Here is a 21,248-nt window from a genome sequence, read left to right as displayed (position 1 = left end):
AGACTGTGCCATCCCCTGGGGTCAGGCCCCGGGTCTCCCCTCCGTGGACCTGCCTCCCCACAGCGTGTCCCCCGCCCCCGATGCCCCCACGGGAGCTTGTGTTCAGTAGACTCCCAGCTGATGTTTGTGGCGTTGATGACAGCCCAGCAGAGATGGGGAAGGGTGTCTGTCTGGCCCTCCCGCCGCTCTGTGAGAGGGCGTCCTCGCCCCCATTTTACAGATGAGAAAGGTCAGGCTCAGTTACGTGATGGCCCAAGGCCACAGAGTAGGAGGAAGAGTTCCCAGGGGGCCTGACTCTGAAGCCTAGGCTGGTGCTGTGAGGGGCTCAGAGCCCGGGGTTTGGCCTCCTGGGTCGGGGGAAGGTTGGGGCCAGAGGGTTGCAGGGAAAGGACCATCAGAGCCCTGTGTTTGAGGCTCAGGACTTGTGCCTGAGAGCCAGCAGCTTTGAGCTCTAACCCGAATTGGCCACTGCCCGGCTGGGTGGCCTCACCCAGCTCCTTCCCCTCTCTGTGTACTGTAGAGAGGTCATGCTCCCGGGGCTGGGGTGGCCCATGAGGAGAACAGGCCCCAGAGAACTCTGAAGGGGCCCCCGCTGCTCCGGGATGAGAGGACAGTGTAGTGACAAAAGTGACTTCAGCTGTCCCAGCCTGTGCACAACTCCATTCATTCATTTCTTCATTTCTTCGTGTGTCCATTCACATTTACTGAGCAACTGCCCTGTGTCAGGTGCTGGGAGGGGCCCCGAGGGAGACCGGTCCCTCCCCGCAGAGGCTCTGCTCTGACCTGTTCAGGTGCCCGAAAGGCCTGGAGAAAGCTGACCGGTGGAGCCCTGGAAGGCCTCTTAGTTGCAGCCTGCAGAGGGCCCGGCCCACTCTGGCTTCGCTGGGCCCCCGCACCGAGGGCCCGGGGCTGGGCTGGGGAGTGTGGCCTGGCCGCTCTGGGGAGGTACCTCCCTCCTGGGGCCGCGGTGGGTCGAGGGACTCCTCCCCCAGGGGAGTGAGGCTTCCCAGGTCACCGGCCCCTCTGGTTCTGATGCTCTGAGCAGACCTCGCCCTCCCTCCAGAGCACATGGGTTGAGGGAGGAGCCGGGTGCCTGCCCGGGGAGCTGGGCCCTTGTTCTGGGCGCTCAGGCCTCGCCTTCTCGCAGCAGGTCCGGTCGCCCCATCAGTTTCATGGTGGTCTTCATCACCCCCAACCCCCTGAGCAAGATCTCCTGGGTCAACAGGTTGCACTTGGCCAAGATCGGACTCCGTGAGTGAAGACCCGGGGAGAGCATGTTAGGGGCCAGGGGTGCGGAGAGGGGAGGTTTGGGGGAGGGGGGTGAGTGCGTGGGGGGTATCTGGGCTCTGGGGGGGGCTAGGGGGGCTTTGGAGGTGGAGGGAGGAGGTGCAGTGGAGGAATGACTGGAGCCGAGTTCTGAGTCCTGAGGCTCTGCTTAGTGACCGTGGACAAGTTGCTTCCCCTCTCTGAGCCTCAGTTTCCCCATCTGTAAAATGATGGGGGTCGGCAGGAAGTAAACTAGTGGTTGGAGGGACCTGGGGGCGTGGGGAATGAGAGTGACTGCTAAGGGTTTTTTTTTTCAGTGGAGGTGATGAAAATGTTCTAAAATTAGATAGTGGTGATGATTACTCAACTCAGAATGCGCTGGAAACCGGTGACGTGTACACTTTAAAAGGGTGCGTTTTACGGGAGCCGAATTCCAGCTCAGTAAGGCTGTTACCAAAAAAGATGCTGCAGGTTGGACTCAACTGAGTCTCAACCAAGACCTCTTTATTTTTTTCTCCTGTGCGTCCCTAATAATACAGATAAGTCGTGGACATTTATATTTACAGCACACTCCACCGGGGCAGGCATTTTTCTAAGCATTTTTTGCAAATCTCTTTCATCTCTCATTCACAGTAACCCTAAGAGGTACATCTGTTGGGAACCCCCTTTTACAGATGAGACTTCTGAAGCCCAGAGAGGTGCAGTGACTTGCCTGAGCCCACACAGCAGGAAGGGACAGAGCCAGCACAGAAATTCCTTCCATTCTGCTTCCTCAAGTTGGCAGGTTTCTGCCTGGCCAACCACTTTCGTTAAGTTATAGTTACTTTATTTGTCCTCTTTCTGAATGGACCAACGGCCCGGCGCCTTGCCCATCGAGCTGTTGTCCCCTGAGATGCACTAGAATCTCGTGTGCTGTATTCCAGGCCACAGCAGGGACTGTCTTTTTGTTCTCTTTTTCTTTTTTTCCTGGTGTGATCTTTTTAGAGGTAAATATGTATTTCCAGTGTGTTTTGAAACATTTCTGGAAGGAAGTTTGGACCTTTATCACTGGCTTTCATCAATTAAAAACTATTGAGTCTCTACAGCGACTTTAGGTGTAAGGGAAAAGGGCAATGACGAAAACAGAAATATCTCTGCTCTCAAGGAGCTCACGGTTTATGAGGGGCAAGCTGACATTACCGGGGAGCAAATCAACAGGGAGGGGTGTGGCCGTGAAGGGGATAGAGCCGGGTGACGGGACTGGCGTTGAACCCGGGGCCCAGGATTGCTGTGAGGGAGGGTCTCTGAGGAGGTGACATCTGAAGCCCTGCAGAGATGTGCGCAGAGTGATCCAGGCTTCAGGAGCAGCAAGTGCAAATGGCCTGAGGTGGCCAGAGCTGGTGAATTGTGGGGAGAGAAGTAGGTGGGTGGAAGGGGGGCCTGGTTTCCCAGAAAGCCAGGGTGAGGTGTATGGAACTTGTTCTGGACCTGGTGGGAGGTCTTGGTTGTAGCACTGAGAGCTGGACAGTGTCCTGATTTGCGTTCCACTGAAGTGGATCATTGTGGCTGCTGTGCAGAGAGGGCATCGGAGGGGCAGGTGTGGAGGGCAGGGAGGGAATGGGGAGGATGTTGTGGCTTTGGAGGACCCACAGTCAGAGGCTTCTGCTCAGCCAGCCCCTTGGATCTGGTGCTGATGTTGCATAAGCCTCTGCCGATGGAGAAGGGATCGAAGCAGAAGCTGGCCAGGCACTGGCAGAGGACAGGGGAGTGCTGGCCCGGGGGAGCGCTAAGGAGGCTGCCCGTGCCCCCGCCCCATGGGGCAGGTGCGTCTTGGGCAGGCACCCGAGCCCTGTTGGTACACCTGCTCTAAGGGCGGGTGGACCTCCTGTTGGAACCGCGGCTGCTCTGCCCAGTGGGGCTGGGTCTCCGATGGGGAGGAGTGACTGACGCCGGCATCTCCCTTCTGGGGGCCTGGGAAGACACTCAGCCGCTTTATCTCCAGCACTTTCACTGCAGCCAAGTTTTAATGGAAGGAGAGTCATTCAAAATCTTATTTGAATGCCTGGGTTCCCCTGGGCCTTGAATAATTTGTTCCTTTTATTTTGCCAGTTTGTTTTTTTATCTGCAGTGCCCGGTGCCGGGAGAAATAATATGAGCCCCCTAGAAGGAGCCGTGAAAAACATTTATTCAAAAGATGTTATTCCTTTAATTTTTTCCCCTGTATCTTCCTCTCTCCCTGACTACAGTGTGCGAGATCATAATCTCCTGAAGACTGAGAAAGGAGGGGGCTCGCGTGGGGGGTGCCTGGGATCCTGGAAGTGGATCAGTTCTGTCCCTTGGAAGGGTGGGGGAATCTGGGGACCCTGTTCACATCTTAGCGTGGCCACCGGCATGTGTGTGGTCGTGGGAAAGGCTGGCTCCCTCCTGTAACTGGGACTGGAGCTCCGTGGGCCCTTCCCCTGTTGCGTTTTGGGGTCTTCGAGTCACGTGAAAGGGAACCAGACTAGGGTCAGTCCCCAGCTCTGCTGCCCACAGCACCGAGATCGCGGGTGGACGATTAGCCTCTAGAAACCTTGGGGTCTCTCTCAGCAAATGGGGAGGATGCCAGGGGCCCCTCACAGGGCTCTTGTGAGCATAGGGGGAGGGGTTGCCTGGGCGGCCAGTGCCTGGCACGTGGGACAAGCTCATAGGACAAGGGTGCCTGCGTCTCAGATGGGGAGGTGACCGGCCTGAGGTCACATGATTTGGTGCAGAGTGGGGCCAGGATGCCCTCCGCCCCTCTGCCTGTTAGTCTCCTGTTCTGAAGGCCCTGGAAGAGGGTTGCAGGTGGGAGGCCCCAGAGAAGGAAGAGGCGAGGGCCCTTCCTGAGAGCTGTGTCTCTGGCCCTTACACTCCATCGGCTCCCGTAGCATCTCCCACCCACAACCCTCCTCGTGCCCACCTCCCCAGTGGACCTGGGCCGCCAGGCCACGGGCTGACCTCCCGCTCACAGGGACACATCCACGGGGGATGCGGCCCGGGGGCCCCTCATGGCCTCTGACGTGGTTAGTTTTCCAGCCCTCAGCCCCACGATGACGCCAGCACTCCACTGACAGTGGACCCGGTTCCGGGATCCTGAGTGCGGCCCAGGCAGCTGGCAGCGTGTGTTCGACTCCTCGTCTCCACTCACCCCTGCCAGCTTAGAGGCCGTGCCAGGCCCTGCCCGAGCTGTCAGCCGGAGCCGCGGGTCTGCCCTCCAGGATGGTGCCCAGGAAGCCCTACTGGGGTTTATCCCCCCACTGACCACGGCCAGCCACCTGGCTTCCCTGGACACCAGTGTCTCTGCAGCGGAGGGTGTTTGGAGAAGACATGTACAGAGGTCTCGCCAGCCCCGGTGGCTGTGGCCGTGGCCAGCAGCACCTCTGTGGCCCTGCAAGGTGTGGGAGGGCCTTGAAGGCAGCCTGGGTTTGGAAGATGGAGAGGGCAGTCGGGCTGTCCCTTGGGCGGTAGAGACCGGAGAGGCACGGCCCTGGGACTGAGCACAGGAGGAGAGTGGGAGGCAGGGCGGGGGTGGGCTCAGCCTGGTGGTGAGGTGGCCTCGCGGGCAGCCGCCCTCAAGCACAGTAATAGACACCCCTATTTGATCATCGTGGGCACTATTTCCCAAGTGCCTGGTGTATGCCCGGCATTATATGTATTCTTTCCAGGGCTTACACCTCCAAATGGTTGGAATTATTTCCCCTATTTTCCAGATGAGGCAGTAGGCTCAGAGAGGTTAAGTGTCCTGCTCAGTGTCACACAGTGAGCTGGAGGCTGAGTTGGGATGTGCCAGGGCCCTTCTGGCAGTCAGCCTGCTGCGGCTGGGGGGTTGTTCTGAGGGCTCGGAGGTGGGGGAGTGGAAGGGGACGTGGCTCCAGCCCTGGAGCTGCTGCTGCTGCCCCACGGGTGCTCTTGTGTTCACTGGGTGCTGGCAAACTGGGGGGGGTGCTAAATAAGCCCCCACTTAATGTCAGTTGGAAATCACGGCTCTGCCGTCGGTGCCAGTTCTTAATGTCTCTTCTCCCAAGCGGGCTTTCAGTTTTCAGTGGCAATAGCCTTCTGATTCAGTCTCAGCCGCTCTGGTTTTGTGACAGGAACAATGGCAGTGGCAGATGGGGAGCGAGAGCTCCATTTTCTCTGAGCGTTCCCAATCACAGGCAGGGAAGGCGCCATCTGGAAGGAGAAGGTCAGATCATTAAGAAAATATATAGTAATAAGGTGCCAGGACTTGATGGGCTGTGGGTGTGTGGGGGGAAGAGAGAAGATGAACCTATGGTGACGTGGTGACAGGAGGGGGCTCCAGCGGCCGCTGCAGAGGACCTGGGCTTGAGTGCTCCAGCGGGCTCTTGGCTGGTAGAGGCGGGGACTGCATGACTGCAAGCTCTGCGAGAGCAGGGCAGCCTCTCAAAGCTCACCCGTCTTTATTCGCTGCCCAGGAGGCAGCGCTCAGCCGCGCTCTGAGCACCTGCTGAGGAGAAGGGAGCCGGCCCGTGGGGCAGGCATTGCAGGGCAGTGCAAAGCGCCCCCCTGGCCTAGCGCCTTCGCTCCTGGGCCCTGCCTTTCACTTCCCCCAGCCTCCGTTTCCCCCCCGGGTAGAGCCAGGATGGAAAGACTGACCTCTCCTGGTGGCCCTGAGGGTGAAGTGAGACCACGTGTGAGACAGAGCTTTGTAAACTGTGAAGTGCGGTGCACACAGTCATTCTGTTGCCGTGATGCCGTCCTCCGCCGTGCTTGTCCTTTCCTTGATGTCCTCTCCTCCTGGTGGCAGGAACCAGGTTTCGGGCGACTCGGTCTCCAGGGCCCAGTGAGTGGAGGGCCCGACACGGGGGACATTTCTGAGCCCGTTTAGAGTGAGCTCCCCGCCCGGCGACTCTACTGCTTGAGGGAGGGGGGCGCGGTGCGTGAGCGTCTGGCGGAGCGGGCTGCTCACGTAGCAGGGCCTGACATTTGCGAGTGGTTCTGACTTCTCAGAGCGTCCACACCTGCTACTTCCTTCCTGTGCTGTGACCGATGCCACACGCCACCTTTCCCTGGTGGCAGTGGCCTTTTTACAGCCACTTTACCGAGGTGTGATTGACACACAAGAAGCTGCGCCTATTTGATGCGTACGGGTTGATGAGTGGAGATAAGTGCACACCTGCGAGCCCGTCACCACGGTCTATGTCATGAGCAAATCCATGCCTCTGAGAGTTCCCCCCGCCCTCTTATTAATTATTATTTTTTTGTGATAAGAATAGTTAACGTAAGATCTACCCTCTTAGCAAATTTTAAGCACTTGATACCGGATTGTCAACCATGGGCGCTGGGATGCACAGACGATCTCTAGGATTTATTTGTCTTGTGACTGAAGGTCTGTGCCCACTGACCGATTGTGCCGGTTCCCACTCCTCAGTGACGGCCTTTCTCCAGCACTTGCTCCGTGCTGGGTGCCGGGTTGGGGGGGCCCGCTCTCCTGGCTGGTTCCCATTTGGCAAATCCGGAAAATGAGGTTCTGAGAAGAGACTTCGTTCATGCCAGACACAGGGACCGATGGTCTGTGGTGTGTCTGGCACTGTGTGAGGGGTGGCGTGTGGTGTAGAAGGAGATGGTGGAGACGGTTTCAGACTTCGCAGAACACGGCGTGGTAGGGGAGCGTGTGGGTGCACACGCACACATGCACACACAATACACTCATGTACACACACACGTACACACGCACACATGGATGTGCACACACGCACACAGAGGGAAAAATAGACAAGCCAATAAAACAGCTGGGAATTGTGGTAAAGGCCGTGAGCCACAGCAAGAGGGGCCGAGACAGAAAGGGATGGAGGGAGGGCTGGGGTGATGGTCAGTTAAGGCCATGCCCAGGAGGTGGGCGCTTAACCTAAGCCTCCGAGAGGAGCGGAGCTGGCCCTGGAGAGAGCTGAACACGGCGAGGCACGCAGAGGGCGCGTCCCAGCTTGTCCTGTTCAAGTTGCCGAGGAAAGCCTAGCACGGTGGAGCCTGGGACCGAGGCCGGGCAGGAAGGCGAGTCCGGCAGCCCTTCTGGAAGCGTTTGGATTTTATTCCACGTGGACTGGGACTTGACTGACGATTTTAGGCAGGGGAGCGGCGAGGTCCAGCAAAGGTCAGCAGGGTGGCGCTGGCTGCTGGGGAGGCCTGACTCTAGGGGCAGGAGTTAGTGCGGGATGACTGGCCAACATCCCCATGTGGCTGAAGGACACTTGCAACCTGAGCTGGGCCTGGGTCCCGGCTTTCTCGTTGCCACAGCAGCTGCATTGCTGGCAGGAAGGCTGCCGTCATGACAGTTCAATCGATGCGCGCTCCTCCCGTCTCCAGAGCTCTGGGCGCCCCTGAGCTTGATGTCGTTCTGTTGAGTGGCCCCTGTCACCCAGGGTGCCCCATCCAGCGCTTCCGGCTCTCCAGGGCAGGGCTATCTCCTCGTTGTGCAGCGTTGCCATGTCCAGGGTCCGTCATCCACACGGGCTCCATCGGGGGCCAGTTGCTGGAAGACCGCCTGGTTTAGTGCAAAGAACCCTGCCTTTGAGTCAGACAGACCTGGGTCCCCTTCCGGGCTCTGCTGTCCAGGCGCGCACATGGCCTAGTCACTTACTTCATCCCCGGGTACCAGCTCATCACCCATAAAGTGAAAATCATTATTCTGACCGTGCTTGGGTGTTGTGAAAACAAAGCCGGGAGCGTGTCTGTGGCACTCAGCGTGTGCCTGACGTGTGGGCACATGGTGGGTGTGTCCCAGCCGTGCCGCCCCTGCCATCAGATCCCAGGAAAGGGGTCCTCCTTCGGGTGTGCAGAAGGGAGAATTCCGGGGGCAGATGGTGGCTCGCTCGCTTGTCCTCTTTCCGTTCATTCTCTCTGCCCGCGTTTGCTGAGCATTGCTAGGTGCTGGCAGTGCCAGGGTGCCAGGGAGACAGCAGCGAACGGAAGTCCGGGTCCCTGCTGCCTGAACTGACATTCTAGAGATGCATGGAGACAGACCCTAAACAGGGAAATAGGCAGAATGATTTTGGATCATGGTAAAGGCTCTGCGGAATGTAAGACGAGGTCTTCCTAGCCGGGGTCTTTCCCCCTGAGAGAAGGGGGCCACCATAGCCCAGGTGGTCAGGGAGGTCTTCTTGGAGGTGGTGGCGTGTGAGGGGCCCTGACTCGTGTGAAGGAGCCTCCGTGGAGAACGTGGTTGAGCAGATGCTCTTTATTGCAGAAGTCTCCGGATGTGAGTACAGGGTCTGGGCTCGGGCCTGGGCATCTGCACTTGTAACAGGTCCCGGGGGCTTCAGTGCCCAGCTGGACTGGGGGACTGGGAAGTGGTGATTTCCTGGGTTTCATGGTAGCCTGGAAGGAAGCAGGAGAGAGACTTCCTCTTTACCATCACCCTCGCAGTCAGGTGTAGAAGCAGCGTGGCTGCATGTCACAAGCCAGAATCGTCTTGTCCACTTGCGTGTTTGTGGCCGTCTCCACCTCTCGAAGGGAAGGCCGAGGCAGCAAGGGCCTGGACTGAGTTCAGCGTCATGATGGTTTTTGAGACCCTTTCCCATCGATTATTTTGCTGAATCTTCAGGACAAGCACAGGACGAAGGCATTTCTATCGTCTGTATTTCACAGGTGAAGAAATCCAGGCTCAGAGAGTTGGGGTGATTTGCACAAGGTTGCTCAGTGAGAGGTGGTCAGGCTGGGACTCAAACCTTAGGTTTCCCAACCCTCCGCCTGGGGCCCATGGCCATGACTGTGGAGCGACGGTGGATTTCATCTCAGATGGGCAGGAGCGGGGCTGGGGGAGCGACTGGCTGGGTCAGTCCGGGCCGCGGTGCAGGCCGGGCCTCTGGCCTGCGGTGGCTACTCACTGTCCACTTGGTCCTCGGACTCTGACCAGCCTCCCCCCCCCCGCTTCCTCTCGCTGTAGGGGAGGAGAACCAGCCGGGCTGGCTGTGTCCGGATGAGGACAAGAAGAGCAAAGCCCCATTCTGGTGCCCAATCCTGGCCTGCTGCATCCCCGCCTTCTCCTCCCGGGGCCTCAGCCTGCAGGTGAGTGGAGCGCATCTCGCTGGGCCCACCGCCAAGGTGGCTGTGGTTCCCTTTCTCCTGGGAGGACCAGAGGTTCTAAGTCTCGCCCGCAGCAGGAGGGGCCCAGGTTCCCGTTCCAACTTCTCGATTTCTCATTGACAGAGTTGGCCAAGCCTTTTTCTTGCTCCAGGAGTTAGCTTTCCCACCAAAAAACTGGGGGTAGATGCCCTCTGTGGGTCAAGTGAATGGAAAATTCCATTATTTTGAGCTAACAAATAGCAATGATCTCATCAGTTGATGGCATGACTCCAGCTCAGAAGATAGGCTGGAATATGCCCACAGTGCTGTGCCAGACCCCGTGGGTTCGGCTTTTATGATGCTGCCAGGCGGGAGCGGCTTCGGCCCCACAGCCAGTGTGGCTCCCCTGTGTCGAGTACCTGCTGTGCTCCCCCAGGGCTTTGCCATTGCTCTCTTCTTTGAATATTTATCAGAACCCCTTAAGTGGATGTTTCTAGATCTGTTTCACAGGTAGGGAAGCAAAGGCTCAGACAGGTGACACCATTTTCTAAAAACGACACAGCTGGTAAGGACAGGTCCAGGAACTGGAGCCTCGCTCTACCTGATTCTGATGCCCGTAGTCTTAACCACTAGGATGCTCAGCTCCACTGTCACCTGTCCCTGATGTCCTGGCTGAGCTCACCTCTCCATCTGGAGCAACCTCTCCCATCCTCCTCTCAAGGAGATGAGGTCATCTGAACTCTGGGAGGGGAGAGCAGGCTTGGGACCCAGGCGCAGATGCGTAAGCCCCAAGAGACAAGCTGATGGGGCTGTAGATTGAGGCTCTAAACAGCTGGAAGAACGCTGGGGACGTCAGTTCATTCATTAGTTCATTCATTCATTCATTCATTCATCTGCATATAAATTTTGAGCCAGGCCCTGCGCTGGACGCTGGGAATATAGTGGTGGCCAGAACATACCAGGTCCTTGCCCTCATGTAACTTGCAATCTAGCAGAGAGAGACGGGCAATACTGCGGCAGACAAAAGGAGCTAGAAAAGAACGATGTGTGTTATAAAGAGAAGAAATCAGATGTAATAGATATAGAGATGGGGCCACGTAGTTAGGGGGTCAGAGAGGGCCTCTCGGAGGAGCTGGCATTTAAACTGAGACCCGAATGGCAGGAAGGATGCGTGAGAGCCCAGGGGAAGAGCAACCACAAAAAGACAAACCAACGCAGACAAACCAACAACATACGAACAGCAGTTGGGGAGGCCGGCGCGGCTGCAGCTCCGCGAGCGCGAGCGGGAGGAGGAGCTGGGCCATGGGGGTGGGGGCGGAGCGTGGGGCTGAGCTGGGCTACGCCGTCCTCACAGGCTGGGATTTGGGTTTGGATTTCATTCTCAGAGCAGTGAAAAGCCAAGGACGGCTCCAAGCAGGGGACTGGCTTGGATCCAATTTATATTTTAGAAGGATCATCCGATCCTTTTGGCTGCTGTGTGGACATGAAGGGGGCAAGGCGGGTACCGACGCTGAGCCTGGTGTAGGGGTCCTGCTGAGATGGGGCAGGACTCGGGGCAGGAGGGGGCCAGGGCCTGACCAGGGGGAGGTGAGGGAGGAACTCATCTTGGTTGCCCCAAATCTCGGTCATCACAATAAGTAATATTTTAAGCAATACTGAAAAGAAAAAAAAAAATCAAATCAGTAAACTGTGGCCTTGGTTCAGCTGCTTTTTTTTTTTTTTTATCAGTAAAGGGCCAGGATTAGGGTGAGGGAGGGTCGTGGAAGAGCGGAGTCGGGTCCTGTCTTTATTTAAGCTCTTAGTAATTGTTCACTATGGATTTTTTGGGGGTGTTATTTTTGATTTTAAAAAATTGCGTTAAAATACTTTTCTTGATATCTGTGTGTTTTGGCCCCCCGAAGGTTTGCACCCGAGGTGAGGGCCCCACTGTCCTCACCCTAGCCCCTGCCCTGGTGGAGGCCATGGCCCGGGGGCACGGGGACACATTCGGGGAGTCCTGGGGTAGCACTGGCCAAATTGGTGAGAGATTAGACAGGGGCTGGGGGTGGAGGAGAGGAAGGGCGTGCCCAGGGCTTCGGCTTGGGCGCAGGGAGGATCGTGTGTAGGGGGTGGGGGGGTGGGGAGCATTCCCCGTGCTGCAGACGGGTAGGGGTTCGGTGAGAGAGACACCGGGTCAGGTTCCAACTCGGAGCCTGACTCATGGCCGGTGGCCAGCGGCCAGGATAACGACAACAACAATAATAATAACAACAACAACGATATTATTTAGAATTCTTCAGTCTTGACAGTGTGGTAGCAGGTTCCTCTGTGAGGCGTCTGGTGCCAGGCTGTGTTCTAGGTGCTTCCCAGCGACTAACTTTCTAATCCTCCCTCAGGGACGGGGCCGTGAGGCCTTGAGCTGAGGGAAGGGAGGCAGGAGCAATCACTCGCCCACGGTCACCCCAGAAGGAGGGTTTTCTCGACTGCTTCCCCATCCTGCCCCTTCCTTGCTTCCACTGGGGCTTGGCTGGCATGTGCCATGGCCTCGATCCCCACCCCCTTGGCATTTCCAAGGGGGAGCCTTTGTAGGGCTTTAGTTCTTATTGATTGGTTATTGATCAGCAGGGAGGCCTGCTGAGTCTTCGGAGCTCCTTCCCAGCATGCGGGGTTACCCCTGGGCCTCAGGGCGGGGGAGTGGGGACTGTTCAGGGTCCACCCTGCCTGAGGCTCGCCTGGCCCTCGCGCATCCCGTGGAGAAGGCAGACCTGGGGCCACTTCCAGGATGAGGAATGGATTCTGTGGTCGGGGATATAGGACTCAGGCTGTATCCTGACAGGTCACACCGGGGTGGTGGAGTCCCAGACAGACTGCTGCCTGGGGCCTCCTTGGAAGAAACCTCCCCCTGCAAGTGGGGAGCTGTCTCCCACCTCCCACCGGGGGGATGAGGGCTTGAGAAGTTTCTCATTTGGACCTCTGGGGCGTGATGATGAGTCTGGAAGCATCCTGGCCCCCTGCCGGCCATCTCCTGTGGAGCCCCCTGTGCGAGCCAAGGGAACCGTGAGTGAATCTCTGGGTCATGGGCCTGTGGGGCTCTGAGGGACGGAGCAGAGCCTGCACGTCTCATCTGCTGGGCCTGAAGGCACTGCTCCTGCTCTGCCCACGCCTGCCCCTCACCCCGGACCAGGCCTATGTGCCCATCAGCTCCGCACTGGCAGCCAGATGAATGAGGGCCCCAGAGTGCCGGGCCTTGTCCGATGACTGTGGGAGCAGATGGGAGCGTGTCAGCCTCTGCCTGGGCCGCCCTCCCAGACCACCACCTGGGCCCAGGACTCGGGCTGTGCGGCTGGCCTAATGGGAGCCGGCAACTGAGTCTGCCCTCCAGGAAAGGCTTGCTGGTCCCCACCCCGTCCCAGTGTAGACGAGATCAGCGCTCTTGTGCTGCTGGCTGGATGAGGGTGTCTGTCGGGCTCTTTCCCCCCAGGGAGCAGGGTGCCGGGGGCTGAAGGAAGCAGCCTTTCTCTTCTCAGTGCTGACGGTGGCCGGGGCCACGCTGGGCTGCACCAAGGCCCCCTGACTCAGAAGGGAACTGAATCGGGAGAGTGAAAGGGCGTCGGCGGTGCCGCCCTGCCCTGGGTTTGAGGCCCGGCTCTGCATGTCCCAGCTGTGCCACATCAGGCGTGCTGCTTCAGCTCTCAGCATCACAGCTGTGTCTTCAGCGCGTAAACTGGGGTGGCCGCCATGGCCCCCTGCCTGAGATATAGTGAGGATTAAATGACACGACTCATGTCCACTGCTTATTAGCCTGCTGCATGGTGTGTGCTCAGAGTTGGAGGACGTTTTGGTCCCCAGGAAGGAAAAGCTACTGGTGTGTGTTTTGGGGGGATTTCTGAAGACCTGACTACTGAGGCAGCGAGAGGTTCTTCTTGGACCCCTGGCTCCATCCAGGCTGGAGACCTGTCCCTGGAGGGTCCTCAGGAAGCCAAGGGGAGGGCCCACCCCGAACAACAGGACGGGGAGCAGGGGCCTGAGGGCGCCCAAGAGGTGGGGTCGGGGAAGCATCCTGCTCTGGGCATCTAGACCCATCCTCCCAGCCAGGCAGAAGCAGGAGCCTGGAGGGCCGAGGCCTTCAGCATGGCAGCCTGGCCTCTGGGTAGAATTCAACCAGAGTAGGAAGGCCACTAGGCCTGGGAGTCGAAGCTTTGAATTCCAGCCCTGACGGGGCCACTGACCTGCTGTATGACCTTGAGCCAGTCATGTCCCCCACCCCTGACCCCTGAACTTCGGGTTTGCTGACTTCAAAATGAGGGGCTGGATGAGGTATTCTCTTTGGATCCTGTCACCTATGGCCATTGGAAATTTTGTTAGAATATTCCAACAGGGCCAGGGCTGGCCAGGGCCTTCAGCACCAGCAGAGGGCAGCACCTGCCTGGCAAAGGTCCTGCGGAGGCCAGATTCCTCCATGGGGCACAGGCACGTCCAGCTGCCCCCACTCCGCCTCCTTCCCCTTCCATCTGGCCAGGGGTTCCAGCAAGGCCCCTGCAAGGGCCATGCCGTCCCCCTGCATTGCTGTCCTGGCCAGAGAGACAGACAGGCCGAGTCTTGCTCAGGAAACAAGCCCCAGAGAGCCGCCCGGTCTGGGGTTGGGGGCAGCAGACACAGGAGGAGCACGCAGCTGGTTGGCTCTCGGTGACAGCCCGTTATAGACGGAGCCCCCCACCCCCACGGCAGCCTGCACAGGCCACCCAGCCCTTTGGTCCTGCTGGGCTCGTCTGCAGAGCGGTTCTGTTGTTCAGTTGGGCAGAACCCAGATCCCCAGCCCCCTTCTGCCCTCCATCGTGTTTCTCTGGAGGAATGCAGGAAGGCCAGGGAGGGAGCCCTGTCACTTGCCTGCCCCGGGGCCTAGGCCAATCGTGTGTCCTCGGTGGACCTCAGTTTCCCCATCTGTAACGTAAGAGGGGTAAGCGTTAGTGGTTTTCGACAAATCTGATCTGCAAGTTGCTCAGTTTGAAGAGTGCTTGGCTGGCCCAGAGTGTCATTCAGGCCGCCTCTGACTGAAAGGTTCTAGGAGAGCCATGGTCAAATGTGAGTGCAGAGGCACAGCCTGGAGATCCTGTGGCACCCGCCACTTTCCTGGCCCCACCCCCAGGGGTTCTGTTACGGGCCTGAATGGGGCCCAGGAATCTGCAGGTTTAACGACCACCACAGGCAGTCCAGACAAAGGTCCTGCTGCCGGATGTTGGCACCTTGACACTTAACCCTGAGTGTGCATCTCTGTCTCCACAGCTTGGGGCCCTGGTCCACAGTCCCGTCAGCTGTCCCCTGCTGGGCTTCTCGGCGGTCAGCACCTCCCTTCCACAGGGCTACCTCTGGGTGAGTAATCCCCACGCTCAGCCAGGGGTTCTGGACTCAGGACAGGAGCAGGGAGTGTGGACCTGGGAGGGGGTGTTGGAGAAAGCCACCAGTCTGCTGGCCCCTATTTATGCACCTGCACCTGGCAAGGTCTTCCTGGGAACCTCTGTGCCGGACTCTGCTCGGAGTTGGCAGGTGCAACCTCACCAGGGACAACAGAAAACCAGGGGACAAATAAGTGAGCGTGACTCTTCCATGTAGCCCTGGTGCCACGAAGGAAACGAACGAATGGGGAGCTGTGCAGAGTGCCTGGGTGGCAGGGCCTTCACCCCGGGGGTCAGGAAGCAGGGCTGCTTATTGCCCATCTCTTGCAGAGATTGAAGCTCACCTTTCTGCCCCCGAGGTTCCTGGCAAAGCCTCTCTCAATTCAAATAGGTACCCTCATGCTCCTGTGCAGACTGTGCCCTCCCATGGACTCCCCGACGTTCCAGCCTCACCACTCCTCTGGCCATCCCCTAACCCCTGCTCATTCCTGTCTTCAGGCACAAGGCAGGAAAACTCTGGCTTACCCTTCAGAGTCCAGCCCAAATGTCCTCTCTGAGGATAATTTGTTCTTCATTGTGTCCCTAATATCTAGCATATAGTGCATCCATCCGTCCATCCTTCCATCCATCCATCCATTCACCCATCTATCCATTCATCTTCTATTCATCCATCCTTCCATCCATCCTTCCATCCATCATCATCCATCCATCTGTCCATCCATCTATTTATCCACCTACTCTTTTATCCCTTCCTTCCAGCCATCCACTCATCCACCCACTTTTTTTCATCTCTTCCATCCATCCATCCATCCATCCATCCATTCAGCAAGTATATATTGAATGCCTACCATGTGCTAGACACAGAGATAGAACAATGAACAAGACAGAGGGGGACATTTTAAAGAGATAGAGTTTATGTTCCCTACTTGTTGGTTGAAATTCACCCTACAGACAGGGAAATAGAAAGCTGACTGGTTATCTAGTCCACCTTAGCTCCTTACCTGATTTCCTTTGAGCGCTGAATCTGACTTGTTGCCATGGCAGCTGGGACGAGTAACCTTCAGTGACAGCAGGACATGAGTGGGAAGGAGAGGGGAGGCTCCTCTCAATGTCTAACCTCAGGGGCAATTAGACATTTGGGACAGGTTGCCGGGGAGGCAGGGGCTGTGCTCTGCCTCTGCTCCCATGGTCCCACCTGACGGCCTTTCTGGGTCTCTGCCCAGGTCGGGGGCGGGCAGGAAGGCTCAGGGGGCCAGGTCGAGATCTTCTCTCTGAACCGGCCCTCGCCCCGCACCGTCAAGTCCTTCCCACTGGCGGCCCCTGTGCTCTGCATGGAGTACATTCCGGAGCCAGAGGAGGAGGAGAGCAGAGACGGCGACGAGAGCCACACGGCTGCTGACCCCTCGGCTGCAGCGCATCCCACCATCTGCCTCGGGCTCCAGGATGGCAGGTGAGGGGCCTGGGCGGTAGGGGCCGAGAACGGCCTGCGGAGGGGCCTGGCGGTGAGGTGGAGGCTGTCCCTTCAGCTTTCCCGGTCAGCTTGTCCACCAACACTCTCCACCCCTGGTGGGGAGCAGGAAGGTGGGGACCAGGGATGCCCAGTGTGGGAGCTGGAGTGTCAGGAGCTGCTTGCACTCTAACGGAGACCCTGCAGGGGCTGCTTCACACAAACTGGCTCCCTCCCAGGTGGTGTGGTCCCATGGGTGAGTGCTGGCTTTGGTGTCAGCCAGAGCTGGGTTTGAATCCACTGTTTCCTCTCTGTGGATCCTTCAGTGCACCATTTAACTGCTGAGCCTCAGTTACTCGTCTGTAAAGTGGAGTTAGAATCCCCCCATGCAGGGCTACTGGGAGATGCCCCAAGACGTGGGTCATATGAAGCCACGACCACAGAGCTAACATACGCAGAACCAACCTGGAGACATTAGAAGCTCCTTGAAGCCTGGGCCTGGGTCTGCCCAGCCAGGGCCTGGACTTGGAAGGGGCCTGGTGAACTACTTTTTTTTTTTTTTTTTTGTGCTGAGGAAGATTAACCCTGAGCTAATATCTTTTACCAGTCTCCCTCCATTTTATATGTGGGTCGCCACCACAGCATGGCTGACAAGTGGTGTAGGTTCACCATGCCCGGGATCTGAACCCACAACCCTGGGCTGCCCAAGCAGACAGTGCCAAACTTAACCACTGGGCCATGGGGCTGGCCCCCTGTTTTGTTTTTAATGGGATAAAAATTCACATAATATAAAACTCACCATTTTAACCATTTTAAATTCAAGTGTAGAATTCAGGGCCGGCCCCATGGCCTGGTGGTTAAGTTCGGCATGCTCCACTTTGGTGGCCAAGGTTTGGTTCCCGGGTGCCTCAAAAAAATAAAAATAAAAATAAAGGGTACAATTCAGTGGCTTCTGGTATGTTCACAATGTGCAACCATCACCACTCTTAGTTCTAGAACATTCTCATCCACCCAAAAAAGAAACCCCGTACCCATTAGGCAGTCACCCGACTCCGTGCCTCCAACCCCTGGGAACCACGCATGTGCTTCCCATCTGGATTTGTCTCTTCTGCACATTTTGTATAAAAGGGATCATATGACAGGTACGATGTGCGGCCCTCTGTGCCTGGCTTTGCTCACTCAGCATGGCCTTTCCGAGGGTCATCCGTGTGGCTGTGTCGGTGCTTTGTTCCTTTTCATGGCCGTGAGAGGGCATCATTGCCCGTTTTGTGGAGGGAACTGAGGCTCAGGGCCAGCCCGCTGGCAGGGGGCACGTCTGGATTTGCACCTGGGTCTGTATGGCCCTGGAAACAGTCCTCTCGTGCCTTTATCATGCCACCTCAGAGCCCCCACCTCAGTACTCTATGGGACAGGGGCCCAGGAGGGCACTGTCCTCAAAAGGTCCGAGCTGCTGAAAGGTGGGACGACAGCCTGGTGACACCGCGGGAGCCCTGGCTGAGGCGGGGCGTGGGCCCCCTCCCCCTGGGAGGCAAGTGGGGCAGTGGGGGCTGGGGGGCGAACGAGTCACCTGGGCCTCTCCCCGCAGCATCCTGGTTTACGGTAGCGTGGACACGGGCACACAGTGCCTGGCGACCTGCAGGAGTCCAGGCCTGCAGCCCGTGCTCTGCCTGCGGCACAGCCCCTTCCACCTGTTTGCCGGTCTGCAGGATGGGACCCTCGCCGCCTACCCTCGGACCAGCGGTGAGGATGGGGAGTTGGGGTGCTGGGGGCTGGATCCTGTACCAGAGTGGTTGTGGGATGCAGGCCAAGTAGGCAGCTCAGAAACGAATCAGGGGATCTCAGTGCTGGGGGGATTTGGAGATCCCTGATCCCCAGTGGGGTCCTCTCAGGAACGGGGTGCTCACTACCACACAGGCAGCTTAGCCCGTTGGCAGGAGAATGTAGGGGATAAGAGTAAGGACTCTGGGGTCAGACAGGCCTGGTTTCACATGCTTCCCGTCTTGGCTCTGCCCGGATGACAGCTGTGTCCATTGGTGAGCGGCTTCTCCTCTTTGTGCCTCGGTCTCCCCATCTGTAAAGTGGTAATAATGGTGGTACCCAGCCCTCATGGGTACTGGTGGGTTAGACAGCCCAGTAAAGGCAGAGCCTACGGCCTGGCACAGTGAGCACCCAGTGGAGAAAAGCGTTAGAATCTCTGTTATTGTCTTGGTCCCTCAATGGCACAGATTATGATGCCTGGAGGGCAAGGCTAACAGTGTTGGTCCTGCTGTCTCAGGACCGTGTGAGTGCTCAGCGCCGGCGCATCATCTGAATTCTTGCCACAACCCTGAGAACTGCCTCCTCTTTACGGACGCCCGTGCTGAGACTAAGGGAGGGGACGTGCTTGTCCACAGCCACAGGGGTGTGGTCCCCTGTCCCCTTGTGGCTTGTTCAGCTCCCAGTTCGATGATGAGGACTGGGCAGGGAGGGCACCCCAGTGCCCCAGAGCGGGCTGGTGGGCTTGACGCTCTGCGACCGGTCAGTCCCTCCATTCTCCTCCCACAGCCTCACGTTGCCGCGTCATCACAGCCTGTTTCAGGGTTATAAACGGCTATTCGTACGGAGCTATTTTTTTTGCCACTTGGCACCGTGTTGGTATTTTTAATTAGCTTTTGATAAGGCATTTATAGTTTTTAATTAAAGGGGGAAGGAGGAGGGAACAAACATCCCTCTCGCCGTCAGACAGAGTGTGTGTGTGAGTGTGAACGTGGCCCAGGTCCTCGGGGATTTAGACAGGGATCCCAAAGGGACCTCCACCGGATCCTGAGCCTCCCTGCCCCGCTCTGGCCTCCCGGTCCCCAGCGTGGGCTGCCTTTGGCCCTTTCCCTCTTGGATCCTGACCCGTCAGTTTGGGCGCCTGGCTTGGGAGGAGGTGAGGGGCTGCCATGACAAAGTGTCGCTCACTGAGTGGCTCCAACGACAGAGACTTATTGTCTCACGTTCTGGAGGCCAGAAGTCCAAGACGAGGGTGTCGTGAGGGCCGCACGACCTCGGAAGGTGCCAGGAAGGATCTGTTCCAGACGCTCTCCCAGCTTTGGGAGCATCCTTGGCTGTGGCAGCATCTCTCCCGTCTTCACATGGCCCTGTCTCTGTGTCCAAATGTCCCCTTTGTCTCAGGACACCAGTCAGATTGGATTCAGGGCCACCCTCCTCCGGGATGACCTCGTTATAACTAATTACATCTGCAACAACCCTTATTTCCAAACAAGGTCCCATTCTGAGGTACTGGGGGTTAGGACCTTGACATGTGAATGTTGGGGGGGCACATAATTCAACCCATAATAGGGGCTTTGGGGTCTGACCATTGGCTTTCAGCCAATGGGGTGGGAGCCTGGCAGTTTGTCAGAACCAGAGGGCCGTTGGGGACCACTGGACCCCACACCGTCATTTTCTGCATGGGAAGGGACTCCCCAAAGCCCCTGGGGGAGCCGAGACCTGGCCGCGTGTCCTCTCTCCGGGGCCAGAGCCCTCTCCAGGTGTGAGGGGCTCAGGCTGCTGCGAGCAGAGCCGACGTTGTTGCGCCTGGAGGAGGAGGCTGAGGTGCTCCACCTTCCCGCCTCGCACACACGTGTACTCCAGGTGTTTACTGAGCACCTACTGTGTGCCATGCACACGATGGGGCAGCAAGACGGGTGTGATCCTGCCCTCGCTGAGTTTATAGGGAGACGGAATTAGTCACGTGGACAAGCAGGAGGCTTACGACTGCACGTCATGCTGAGGTCCTGAGGGAGGAAACAGGGTGACAGGGAGGGCCTGACCCCTGGGCGTGGGGTGGCCTGGTCGGCGAAGGCCTCTCCAAGGAGCAGGATCCTGAAGCTGAGACCCGAAGAAGGAGAAGCGGCCAGGCGAGTGAAGAGTTGCAGGAATGGTGTTCACAGCAGAGGGAACAGCGTGTGCAAAGACCTGGAGGCAGGAGAGGGGCTGGTCTGGTGGAGTAATGCAAAGAGGAGGCTGTTGTGCTGGACGGCAGCCAGAGGGGTCAGTGGCACGAGGCAAGGTCTGGAGCGGACGGCCGAATCCGCTGGGCTTTGGGTTTGTCTCAGTTTGTGGGAAGTAGAGGGAAGTGTGGGAGTGGCCGAGCACCGCGCCCCTCTGGCTGGCGGACAGGGGTGGGGGCAGGGAGGCTGGTGGGGAGGCTGCGGCACCTGGCCTGGCAGGTGAGTCCTGGCCACTCTGTCCTCGTGAGCCCGGCCCCTGGGTCTTTGGTTTGGCTTTGGCCTGGGAGGCCTGTGGGACCCCCGTGGTGTCCTCCAGAGGTGGCCGGGCGTGAAGGGGACCCCCAGGGCCTGCTGCACAGTGTTGGGGGCGATCCCTCCCATCGCCTTTCCCCTGGGCTGCGTGTGGCTGCTCTGGAATCATCAGCTTGGCCGTGACCCGGCTGTGGGGCCTCCTTCACACTCACCGAGGCCTCGATACCCCTTGACACCCCTGACCCATCCCGGCCCAGAGCTGGAGCTCAGAGCGGCTCCTGGCCAACTGCCCGGCCCTGTGCCCCTAGCGCCCGTCTCTGGTGCCCCCTGGTGGCCGGAGAGTCTGGGGAGGGTGCATGATCCGGACCCTTATCCTGGGCTTGGAGCCGGTATTGGACGAAATATTTGTCAGTGTTTATAGTGACAGGCTTCCTGTCCTGCCTGGGTGTGGCTGAGACCAAGGCAGGATAACACTGGCATTCGGGGCCCACGCTTTGGCTCCTTGCAGAAGGGCAGGACCAGAAATATTAAGTAAAACAGGTAGAAACCAGCCTGGGGACTTGCCTGTATCCTGGAGGACCTGTGGGACCAGCAGCGGGGAGGTGACTGTGAGGATTCCAAGGCCACTGGGCCACGTGGAGTCCCGGACTGTCAGCTGGAGGGGCCTCAGAGTCCAACCTCCAGCTGACAGATGGGGAAACCGAGGCCAAGAGCAGTGTGGCCATGACAGTCAGTCGGCTGTCCCCCAGGAGCCTTGCTTATCTGCCTTCATCCACTCATTCATTCATTCACTCATTCACTCAGCGAATCTGTAGTCAGTGCCCGTGGGGAGCCAGGCACTGAGCAGGGCGCTGGGACGCAGAGATGAGCCGGGTGGCCGCTGTCCCTGAGCAGAGCCATCTGCCCCATATCTGT

General features: G+C 58.2%; 1 protein-coding gene across 43 annotated transcripts in view; it reads left to right on the top strand.

Annotated features, from left to right (window-relative positions):
• Positions 1 to 21,248, top strand: part of ARHGEF10L (Rho guanine nucleotide exchange factor 10 like) — a 153,480-nt gene that overhangs the window by 100,316 nt on the left and 31,916 nt on the right. For 22 of the 43 annotated variants that reach the window (XM_070252462.1, XM_070252507.1, XM_070252406.1 and 19 more), the window contains 5 exons: positions 1,151 to 1,251; positions 9,167 to 9,288; positions 14,548 to 14,634; positions 15,881 to 16,107; positions 17,690 to 17,844. In XM_070252462.1, coding sequence (XP_070108563.1) covers positions 1,151 to 1,251; positions 9,167 to 9,288; positions 14,548 to 14,634; positions 15,881 to 16,107; positions 17,690 to 17,844 — 692 coding nt within the window. Of the gene's footprint in view, positions 1 to 1,147; positions 1,252 to 9,166; positions 9,289 to 14,547; positions 14,635 to 15,880; positions 16,108 to 17,689; positions 17,845 to 21,248 lie in introns of all 43 variants that reach the window. The other 21 variants (XM_070252437.1, XM_070252489.1, XM_023635634.2 and 18 more) reach the window with 1 other exon arrangement.

The sequence above is a fragment of the Equus caballus genome, chromosome 2 (assembly GCF_041296265.1).
Source record: "Equus caballus isolate H_3958 breed thoroughbred chromosome 2, TB-T2T, whole genome shotgun sequence".
Taxonomy (NCBI): domain Eukaryota; kingdom Metazoa; phylum Chordata; class Mammalia; order Perissodactyla; family Equidae; genus Equus; species Equus caballus.
Note: the sequence above shows the minus strand (reverse complement) of the source record. Positions and strands in the feature narration are given on the sequence as shown.